Source organism: Pholcus phalangioides, unplaced genomic scaffold (genome assembly GCF_987345545.1).
Source record: "Pholcus phalangioides strain wild (caught in Gottingen) unplaced genomic scaffold, Ppha-v1.0 ptg000008l_1, whole genome shotgun sequence".
Classification (NCBI taxonomy): domain Eukaryota; kingdom Metazoa; phylum Arthropoda; class Arachnida; order Araneae; family Pholcidae; genus Pholcus; species Pholcus phalangioides.
Genome location: NW_028301601.1, coordinates 19186599 through 19198687, shown reverse-complemented (window position 1 = coordinate 19198687; position 12089 = coordinate 19186599). Strand labels below are relative to the sequence as shown.

Below are 12089 nucleotides of genomic sequence, written 5' to 3'. Positions count from 1 at the left end.
CCCTTGCTGTTCAAGGAAGGGTGATTTTATTTGGTGTGATGAAAACACTGAAGGTAGAGAAAGAAGTGTTGTTGTAGCGTCGACATGGCTGCCTGTTTGAGAGTGAATATGTCTTTTATCTGAGTCTCGATTGAGTTATTCGAGATACTTTTCTCGTAAACTAATTGGTGCAGTAAAATGAGATGTGAAATGCCTTGCGTCGTGGTTCTGTCTACGCTCCAGCCAGTAAAGAATTCGAGCAGTCTCACCATCTACCATTATATTAGCTGATCTTTTCTTCTTTAGCGATTAGCCGTCACTTTGACCAGAGACGCATTCATGATTTGGCCACGTGTGAGTTACACGAATTTTGCCGCTCTTCTCCCATGCTTTTCTAATTTCCTTTACGACTCATTCCTTAGATTTGCCTACATTGACCGTAGCCCGCTCACGATAATGGCTAAAATTGACAGTCACTCATGTGTTTGCGTACTCTTTTGATCAATTCATTCTGACACGCTCTTTTGGTTCACTCGTTTAGTCATAATTGGGCGTACTCGCATCCTTGCACACTCTCTTGGTCACACCATTCCAATACTTGTGCATTCTCTAGGTCACTCGTTTGGTCTTTCACATATTTGTTCATTCTTTTGATCACTCCTATGCTCACACATGCTTTAGGTCACTCTTTTCACCACTCTCACGCTCACACACTTCTTGGGTCCCTTTTTTGGTCATTCCCAAGCTCACCCACTCTGTAGGTCACTTTTGTAGTCATTCCCCATGCCCTAACATTCTCTATGACCTGGTTTCCTCTCTCTCTCTCTCCAGGTCACTCTCATGCTCCCATATTCTATAGGTCACGCTTTTGGTCACTCACTTGCTCTCTAGGTGTCTCTTTTTTTGGGTCATTCATATGCTTACACACACTCTAAGTCGCTTTTTTAGTCACTCCTGTGCTCTCACACTCTCTAGGATACTCACTGATCTGATCCCGCGCTATCTATGCCACTCTTTTGGTCGCTCACTGACTTGATTCCTTGCTCTCTAGGTCCCTCTTTTTTCGTGCACACACTTTAGTTCACTTTTTTGGTCGCTTACGGGGTTTCGGTACCAGATCGACACTACCATACGGTATAGGTACTGTCGTCTGGTACTAAAACCAGCAGTGGAGGGTATCGCTAGATTTATATAAAGAAAAATTCACATCCGCAGACACCAAAAAATTGAAACAAAATAATTAATAAAATATGATTAATTCACATACGCTCTTTATACGGTACTTAAAAGCGTTTAAAGCGTTTCAGTTGCTCCAGCTTTCCGCAAATTCAGCTGGTTTATAAGAGTTCAGTTTCACATCTTTAGATCGATAAACGAATTTTTACACGACGTTCAACAGTAGCCTAACGAGCTTCAGTTTTATAATTGTGAAGAAATGTTGTAATACAGTAAACTCGGTTATAACGACACCGATGATCCCGTAGATTTCTGACATTGCAACCGAGGTTGACGTTTTCGTGACAATTTTTGGCAAAAATATAATCTCGGAGGCTTTCAAAAATACTTTTGTACGAAGTTTTTATCTCTTTATGACTGAGGTTACCAATTTGATCGCGAAAAAATACGGGATATTGGGATAATTGATACGGGAGACCGATTCTCACCAAACATGTTGTGCAAAATGATCAAATATTCTTTACAAATAACCTTAGGCGAGAGAGAGAAAAATGCTACGGCAAGTTTGCTAAAATATATTTAGCAGGAAAAAAAATTGGAAAATATGTGAGATTAATATTATTTAAAATCATGTTCATTCTAACACAATTTATAAATTATGCAGAGTTTACTAATTTCATTCCTGATTCTAGCAACGATTAAGCATTAAAGCAAGCTTCATTGAAAAAAAGGAACGTAAAAAAATAGTAGGAGAGGGCAAAATACGGGAGTTTTTCATTTTGTCGTCATCTCAATGATCATGTTGAAATGCCGAACATGCAGTAACTTTTATTTTCTAACGTTAAGTGTGAATAGAACAATAGACGAACATTCCCTTTATGTGATCAGCTCTAATATTAAGAATTCCTCTTTGGAATTAACATAATTGAATCGGAAACAAAAGCAACGAAAAACTGTCGTTATATCCGAGGCTGTTACTTTTTATTGGCGTTATAAGCAAGGTTCATTAACATTATTCTCTATGAGAATCAGTCCGGACTGCCGATTATTGACGCTATAGCGAAGACATCGTAACAACCGAGGTCGTTATAACCAAATTTGACTGTACGTATGCAGTAATAAGTTTGAATGCAAGGAAAGTTCAACGCGCTTTATCTAAGATGCAGAAACACTGCACTAAAGAAAAATTGAATCCAATCTTCAGAACATCAGAAAAATAAATATATATATGTATTTTAGTTCTTTTCCAAGGAAGCCTTAAAACCAGTTTGTTCAGAATAGAAAAGGACCAAGGAGGTAAAGAAATAATACCCACTTGATATTAACTCTCCCCTGCTCTCCAAACTTAAGAAAATGCCATCAACATGGCGCGCTCTATCTCTCGTTGCGTAATCTCTTTCGACGTAGATACGGGTCGTTTAAATCAGATACCTGTGACCGAACCGGCTGCATTTCAGAAAAGTCAGGATTACGTAACAACAAAAATGCAGTGAAACTCGGTTAGAACGATGTTGAAGATTCTGCGAAATTTTTCGTTATATCCGAGGTTGTGACGTTTTCAAGACAATTGGAAATAATAATCATATGCAATAAAATACTGGGCACGCGAAGCTGTTGTTTCATTATGATCAGAGGGATACCGTACTAAAGCGAGAAAAATGCGGGATATTGCTGATTCTCGCCAAAAAATGTTGCCAAGTGTCGGCGAAATCACCACTTATTGCATATAAATGACACCAGGCGTGAGAAATAGAATGTTAACCCATTCACGTTCAGGCTTTTAGCAACAACTTTGAACGATCTCTATTTGAAGTATCAGCGATAATTTTCGAAAAACTGGTTTCCTTGTTTGCATGTTAGAATGGGGTAAAGATTAGTGGCAGTAGAATTCTCTGTCGACCCTCACCCTCTCTTTCTCTGTCGTCCTTCAACCTTTCTCTCTCATCCCCCTCCCATTTATTTTTTTTCTCTCTTATAAATATATAGGAGAAAGGTATATCATATGGTAGAGGAGAATCATTAAACAGCTGTGAAGTATAGAAAGAAAAGAAAGAAAGGAGGGACAGGGGCAACTTCCGTTCACAAGGTTACAATGATGAAAAAAGAGGCAGAGAAAAACAGGGAGAGCTGGAAGGAATATCTTCCATTTACTTTTTAGCGAGATATCTCGTTCCTGATCGTCAAGGGGTTAAAAACAATATATGGTGATTTTGCCTACAACTGGCAATATTTTTGGCGAGAATCGGCGATGTCCTATATATTTATGATCCCTAATGCCCACATTTTTCTCGATGAAATATGGTCACTTTATAATGAAACAAATTCATGCTGCATTTGATTGCATCTGATTATATTTTCCATCAAAAAAAAAAAATAATAATAAACCTTGAAATTGTCAGCATTGGTTGTAACGACATCTGGTTATAAAGACATAGTTTCAAAGAACCTCTTTTCTTTTATTCGTCGAGTTTGACTTCTTACAAAGAATTCTAAAACTTCCAAAAAAATATCTGTACTCATATGTAGAGAAATTTTTTCAACAATGTTGAAAAATTTATCCAGGTCCAGAGGTCCAGGCTCTCCGGCGGCACCCCTAAAATACCTGATTATAGAAATTGTTTTCCAATTATCTATTATTTTATCTTAGAAATATCTCGTGGCGCCCACCTCCTCTCACTAATATAATGGAGGCGAATGCACTATTATGTACTGATGGCAGGGACATCTTGAGAGCATCACAGAGACCTCCGGGCAAAATAGTTATCCTGAGCCCCCCCACCACCTGGTTATAAATACCTGCCTACCAATTTATGTACTCGCTGTCGAAAATTGTGCCTAGATCTTATAATCCTTAGACTTCCCCACCTCGAGCCGTGCCCGGATGAACGCCATGCGTAAAGACGGCACTGATAGATGGTTACATGTTTTGGATAGAAATCAGTTGCATGATTAAAAATTCAATGCAGAAAATGCAGTGCCATCTATATTTGAGAAATTTTTATCAGCAAATTAATACCAAAAAGTGGATTTAAATATCTACAATTCATAGGTTATTTGGCTCTTGTTGTTATAAATATACTTTATTTTAGTTTATTTATGATTCCAGAAAGTCAGTTAATTTTCTGTTAATTTATTTATTTTTAAGTCAATTTTTATTATATAAATTAGTAGTACTTTTCTTCTCAATCTTCGTGTTTTAACTACTGTGATGGAAGCCTCCATTACGGAGCTCCCTCGTGTGGCTAATCGTTTCGATGTGATATTTAAGCGGGTCTATGTGATCCCTCTAAAATTGTTCTGGCGTCTTGGATCAGGTGCGTGACGTGTTACTGCTCTAATGCATCTCAACTGAAGTGCTACCTTCAAATATCAGGGTAGCCAATTCCGCCAGGGCGATGACGTCAGCTGGTACCGACTCCGGCGCGTCACGAGACAGTCCAACCCTCCTGGGTAAATGGCTTACATCCCATCAGGGACAGAGCCTGGACTACGACTGGCCTTTAAGTCCTTATATTTATGTTGTCCGAGTTGTTAGTGTTACGTGTGCTAGTGGTGTTGCCACCTAGCTAAGAAACTCTTGCCCAGCTACCGAAAGTACAGGGAACCCCGTGATCTGTGACAGTTATCACTTCATTGTTGATAACGTGTGCTTTTTGGATGTAAGGGGACAGTTGGCCCCCCTCTCGATAGGAGGCTCTAGGGTAGAGAGCAATGTAGGCATGTGTAGCGCTTTCAATGACTTTTTCGCGTCGGTTTTTTATGGAGATAATGATATTCGATATACGGGTGTTGCATTGGGTAATAAAACCCTCAACGATATTCAAGTAGAAGACGTGGAGGTCCTAAATCTTCTAAGAAATGTATGTGCGAGCAAAGCACCAGGACCAGATGATATCCATCCCAGGGTCCTCAGGGAATGTGCTAATGAATTGTTGGGGCCAGTCGCACAGATATACCGGAGTAGTGTTGCTGAGAGTATCGTCCCAAGAGATTGGAAACTTGCTAGCGTTGTTCCGATATTTAAGAAGGGTAGTAGAGAAGCGGTGTCATTGACGAGCGACTTAGGTTTTCTGAACATGGTTCAGCGGTGGTTAAAAAAACGAATGGAATGCTTGGTCTCATTTTCAAAAAGGTCTCTTCGCGTTCTCCTAAAGTCATTCTTCCGCTTTTTCGAGGCTTCCGCTTTTTAGTTCGTCCTGGACTGGAGTATGCTGTAAGGTTTTGGAGACCATACCTACAGAGGGACATAGACTTGGTTGAAGGGGTGCAGAGAAGAGCTACACGTGTCCTTAAGACAACCATAGGTATTCTTTATGGGTGTTGTATAATATTTTATCATGTGTATATATTGTTTATAATTTGTGTTAATTGCATTTTTAATTGGGTTGCTGTATTTTTGAAAATATATGACATCCATATTTTTATGGGCATCTTTTTATCAGCCACCTCGTTGGGCATTTTGCCTGTTGTGGCGTTGTATTTGTAGTTGTAGTTGTACTTTTGTTTTGTTGTTTTCATTCTGAAACACATCGCGCGGATCGCGGACTACCTTACGAAAACATTTTAGACCATGCCTATGCTACCGTTTTAATGACAAATAAAATGTCGGAACTTTTATGCCATTCATAATTAGTGAGATTTAAATGATGTTGTCAATATTTTAATGTTAAGCTGCCATGTATAATTCAGATTAAATTTTGAAGATCTTGACTGAATTTTTTGCTTCTTATTTTCCGCAGGGTGGGCATGATTGCCGCCTCTTGGATCTTCATCCGGCTATATGACAATGTCTTCACCTGTTCCAGAATTCCGGGATGCCCACCAGTATTGGCAACCGTTTCTCAACAATGACGTCATCAGACCTAAGCCACGACGATTAGGAGATATGACGAAGCCGGAAGGCAGTAACTTAGTCGGTAGCAACAACAGCAATACTACCGGTACTGCTGTGAGCACCAACCACGTCAACACCGGTGCTCTCAACAATAACGCCGTTGTTGCTCCTTCTCACCCTCAAGTAGCAGCATCTAGTCGAGATGGAGTCTTCGTCGTCAACAATCTCAGGCAGCAACACGATAAGGAACTTCCAGTGGTGGTCGGCGGAGGGCTCTGTCACAGGAGCGGCAGTAGGGAAGGTCTCCTGCAGTCCTCTCGCTGCAAAACTCCGAGCAAGGAAGTGGTACTGACGACGACCGCCAGCACTACTGTGACAGCAGCGTTTTCGTCCCACCCGCAGGTGATCTCGAAGCATTCCAGCTCTCAAGATATCACTGTGGAAGTACAGCCACAACCTCCTCCTCTGGTCACAAACTTCCACAAGTCTGCATCAAGGGAAAAGATACTGATATGCAACACATCTAGGTAAATGTACATGCCATCAGGGCCGCAACTAGATGCTTGGTCACCCGGGCAAGTGCGCATTTTGGTACCCCCTTATAATGTTGAAGGTAAGGTTTGGGAATGAAATTTGCGCCCCCTCTGGTTCAGCGCACGGGGCACGAGACCCGCCTTCTCCCCCTAGTTGCGGCCCTGCATGCCATAGCATTTTTTTCCAGTCTTGACTATTTTAACATGAAATAACAATTTGTTTATCGATATTCACTCTATAGGTTAACCACTTCACCACACACGAACTCCGGCCGTATCGTTATGGACAATTTAATGCCGTTAATGAGTTTTGGTGGAAATGAAGGTACTGTCAAGTGGTCATCTCAAGTTCACTAGGGGAAAATATCTTGTTATCTATATTCTTCCTCTGGTTCGAACCTAGAACCTGATGGTAGGAAATGGGCATCTTACCACCACGCCACTCGGGTGCGACAAAGTAAACATGCTATATAATTTTTTTGTCAGTTCTGACTATGTATAAAATTCAAGTATTTACCATCTTCACTTCAAAATATGGAAGACAGATTTTGGCATTAGCAAAAAAAAAAACGAAGCAAGCGGAATTCTCACACCATAAATACGTGGGGGGGAGGGGAGGTCACACATACTCTCAGAACACACATTCCGTCATGTACTGATTTGTCAGAAATTCTGCAATGTGTACGAGGTGCATGTGCGGTCGAGTGTTAGTAGTTTTGAATATGTAGGTGTGCCCAAGTGGCGCAGTGATAAGATGCTCGTGTACCACCAAGAAGATTGTCGCCAATGTTCGACATTTCGATCCTGGGGAAGAACATAGATAACAAGTTCTTTTCCGTAATAAATCTCAGGAGACCACGATAGATGGCACGTTCTTATTTCCAGCCTGACTCGATAGGTACTAAATTGCTGTATAGGTACTAAATTGCGATATGACCGATGTTGGTGGGTGGTTGAAGTGGTCTTGACTATGTTAACATGCAATAGCGTTCTTTTTACAAGTTAGGGGTCATTCAAGTATTACGTCAACATCGAGGGGGGGAGAAGGGGGTTTTGGATTTGCTGATTTTTGATGACAAGGGGGCAGAGGGGAGTTTCAAGGTTGCTTACGTCATCAACCACCCCTTTTGAAGATATGAAATATTCTAAGCTGCTGACGAGGGGGGGGGGGGAGAGGGTCAGTGTTTTGCTGACAAGTGGGGAGGGAGTGGGTCAAAAATGGCTGAAAATCTGCTTACGTAATACTTGAATGGCTTCTTACTATGTTAATGATATCAGTGGCCAGAAATAGACTCTTAATCTCCAGTGTATCTTCCTTTCCACAGAGAAAATTCACCTCACAGGAATGCAAGAACCCCAAGCAAGGAAGTCATCGCCAATCAAGGTAGCGGCTGCCAGAACTTTGGACATTCGACAACAGGCCGCATACCCGGTGATCAGCAGCAGCAACACCAGCTCTACCAGCTTCACCACGCCAAGAGTTCCCCCGGACTGATCACGCGTTCGTCACCGGTGACGTCCAATGTAGTCGTTGTCGTCGATCCCGCCGTGACTCCAGACCGTATCGACTACAGATGTCCGGCTTTCCGTGACCACCACAAGGAGCTGGATGAGGACGACCTCCTGTCACCGGACGGACACCTCTCACCTTACATGGATTCTTCGCTCTCCAATACGGATTGCGGTTCCCTCAGCAAGAGCTCCTCCGACGGTGATCCCATAGCGTGCCGGAAACGACCGCCGACGAGGTTAAAATCTAAAAGGAGGAATATATTATCATTCCCTCAGGTATTCAGTCTGGACGATTCCAAAGTCTTCCAGCGCAGGAGCGACTGCTACGGGGGATCTTCTAGTGATGAAAACAGGTGAGAAATGGTGGAATCTTCTTGTTGAAAATTAATACGAGACTTTGTTCTCTTTTATATTCACTTGTATTGCTCCTACCTTATATTTATTTAACGTGATCGTAAAATACAGGGTGATTGATAAAGAAGCATATACAGTTCCCAGATGCTGCAAGACAATTGAAGACACAGACTACAACTGCGATCCGTTGAGGAGATTTATTCATAACGTTTGTGTCCTGGTTCTAAGGGCATTAGTGTGGGCCATTGTCTCAAACTTCTGCCTTGGTCCCTCTGTCTTAGACATCGTTTACCCACCACTCCTCAGAATAGGCTAGAAAAAGAACTGCTTCAAAGCACTAAATATCCTATATTGAACGCTCACCACGACGCCCCTGTCAGAAGTTGACGACGCACACGCGACGGTGCGAGTGTCACATGGGTAGATACAGAAAGGGGGCGATCAGCCCCCCCCCTCCGTAAAAATGTCATATTAATGACATAGGTGGTAAGGAGACATCTGCCTTCCCCTTTCACTATGAACGCCTTCGGTAAACACCCTCTCCCGTTCGGTCCAAGCTTCAACTCCAGGAGTGCCACGAGATTAATCAGTCAAAAGTTTCGATTTTTCCCATTCCACCTGCAGCAGGGGTCCCTTCGCAGAGATCTTCGGCGGACCGCAGTGCCCGACTTTTCACGGGCCCTCCTATAGTAAAGCCATAGTGTGAAAAACAAAAGATAATTAAAAATAGCCTGCCCCTCCCCCAGGGCAGGAGCTGCTGTAAAGAGGCAAAAGGGCCATGTGTGTGTAGTGATTGTGTGAGATCTGGTGGTTGCTAGTGTTTTCCTTCTTTCTTTCCATGGGTGGCTCTACAGTGCATATGGTTCGGCTGTATCAGGGCGGTATTCACCGACATGGTTTAAACCTGTAGTTACAATTTTCGGATAAGAGATCAACATAGATTAGTTAAACCCCTGAATTTAACAAATCCGTGTCGATCTCTTATCAAAAAATTGTGACTATAGCTTAAACCATGTCGGTGAATACCGCCCTCAGACGAACACTTTCCTGATATCCGGGTAAACTTGAGATCGATTTGAGTATCCCCGTGTAGAGTAGCTACCTTGTTTTACAGCAAAAAGTACTCAACCTTTAGGAGAGTTTGGGCCACTTAACTGGTTCTAAAACGTATCGCAGGCCACTTAAGTGATCCGTAAGTGTACCGTGTATCGCTTAAGAGATCTGAAAATATGTCATGGGTCGCTTAAGTGATCTGGGAATGTGCTACGGGTCACTCAAGTAATCTGTGAATGTGTCTCAAGGGATTATCCCTTAAGTGATCTGGGAATATGTGCCACTTTGGTTATATTTTTACAAAATTAGGTTTGAGATCGCGGGTCATATCAGATGGCTCCGAAGGACACATTTGGCTCGCGAGCACGTATTTTTTACAGCATCTGTAAATTGCGTATATTTTTCTCTTTCCAATTACCCCTCCCCCACCCACATTTGCAAATGCGTGAATGAGTCACTGAGATAATGCCGAATATATGTATAACGGAGTCCAGTCGGAACTGACGGAACGGTAAACGTACCATAGACATTAATTCAGTATAAATCTAGAAGCCGAATTCTCGTTTTGCATCCAATGAGAAACAAATTGATCTTAGAAATCCGTAAAAGAAGCGTTTTTATAGCCATAATCTCGACGATTAATCATGTTGTCTGTTTGGGAAGAGAGAGAGAGAGAAAATGAAGAGAGTGGACTTGTGTTGGGAAAACCCACGTGCATGTTGGAAAAAAAGAAAGATGGAGAGGCACGTTTCGCGTGCATGACTTGCACTTGTTCTCAGCGCACGTGCATCAGACACACCTTCGTGACAACTGAACATGGGGAGGAAGTAGATGAACTTATGCATGTCAAAAAAGAAATGTTTAAAAATAGTCCAATGGCGTAATATGCATATAAATACATTTGATTGAAATTCAGCGTCTCTTCCTGTTTATGTCTCTCGGCCTAACATCGCCATAGTTTAAAATCTTGAGAGATTATTGTCTTCTGATTACCATCATTGGCGTTTTTCTTGTATTCGCTCGCCGCTCTCGTCTTAGGCCGGGATTACACTATAAAAGTTTTATAGAAGTTCGTTTATAAAATCTGAAAAATGAAACCAATAGGCGGATCAGTTAAGTTCGCTCGAATGTAACAGATATGCTTATTGGTTATATTTTTCAAGTTTTATAAATGAACTTTTATCAAACTTTTATAGTGTAATACCGGCCTTAGACATTGATTCCCCCCTCCCCCCGATCATTCACTGTCTAGTCCCAGATGTAAATCAAGGGGTGTTCAACTTTTAAGAGAGGGGCGGGGTCACTTCTCAATGATTTGATAACTTGTCGCGGGCAACTTAACTAAGTTATCTGGAACAGCGCCGCAGGAAACTCAAATGATCTGTAAATGTGCCACAGGTCACTCAATTGATCTGTATTTGTGCCGTACTGGAACTTTGAGACACTTAAATGATTTGAGAATGTACCGTGGGCCAATTAAGTGATATGAAACTCTGCCGCTGGTCACTCGAGTGACCGGTAAATATTCCTCATGTGTGGCGCGGGTTACTCAAGTGATGTGGAACTGCACCGCAGGCTAGGCTATTAAGTGATCTGGAAATGCACTGCGGAAAACTCAAGTGATCTGGAAATGTATCACGGGAAACTTGAGTGATCTGGAATAGCGCCACCAGTCCCTAAAGTGATCTAAAAACCTGCCACGAGTCATTTAAGTGATACAGAAGTTTGCCGCCGCGGGCTACTTCAGTGATCTGCAACTGCGCCACGGGTTATTTAAATGATTTGGAGACGTGCCACAGGCCAATTGGGTAGTTGAAAAAATTGATGGCACAGCACCACACATAACAAACACTACACAGAAACAAACTTTACGTTAAGGGTTCACAACACGCACATTCCAACATGTACCAATTCGGTAGAAGTTCCGCAGAGGAATATGGACGAGGTACATTTAGTAGTATTAATGGTAGTAGATGCCACTTGGGAGATCTGGTGAAGTGCCGCGAGTCAATCAAAGTGTTATATAAGTGCACCACGTACATTCACTCATTTTTACAATATTCGGTTTGAGTTCAAGGGTCACGCAAGATGATTCCAAGGGCCACAATTAGCCTGCATCGCATCTTGTGGGTTAAGCACATATGATTTAAATGGATCTTTAAGAAAAGACGGATTATTATACCTATGGTCAGTGTCGGGTATTCTGAATGGACAATCTTTCTAGGAGTTTCAAATGCTTCCCGTACAGATCAGCGGAAAATCCCAACGAGATGCTCAAAGTGACGTCCAAGGGTGTAGTTACGTGCCTTGAGGTTGGGAACTACAGTTTCTGATACTCTGAGTAGTTGACTGGCCGGGCTGCAAAGTTCTCCCAGCACTGTTTATCCAACTGCTTGAGTCCTCTTTGGAGACAACAGAGTCGGGACCGTGTTTGGTCTGGTGACACTCTAATTATGAGTCGATTGCGACCATAGGGTTCTATTGTAAATACTGTATTGCTCGTCTTGATGGGTATTATCAAAGCCTCCTAGATATTATTATATGGTCTATCTAGGAGTCTTTGGTACTATCAATCCTCCTGATTTGTCCCAAACAGTTTACGAAAACATTGTAGATGTTATATTTTTCCATTTTCGGACGGACTATGT

At 42.0% G+C, this 12089-nt stretch overlaps 1 protein-coding gene across 4 annotated transcripts in view; it reads left to right on the top strand.

Moving 5' to 3' along the window:
* LOC149083942 (ankyrin repeat and BTB/POZ domain-containing protein 2) overlaps window positions 1–12089 on the top strand; it is a 132619-nt gene that overhangs the window by 53363 nt on the left and 67167 nt on the right. For 2 of the 4 annotated variants that reach the window (XM_089234319.1, XM_089234320.1), the window contains exons 2-3: window positions 5961–6516; window positions 7848–8387. In XM_089234319.1, coding sequence (XP_089090445.1) covers window positions 6041–6516; window positions 7848–8387 — 1016 coding nt within the window. In that variant the 5' untranslated portion in view covers window positions 5961–6040. Of the gene's footprint in view, window positions 1–5894; window positions 6517–7847; window positions 8388–12089 lie in introns of all 4 variants that reach the window. The other 2 variants (XM_089234317.1, XM_089234318.1) reach the window with 1 other exon arrangement.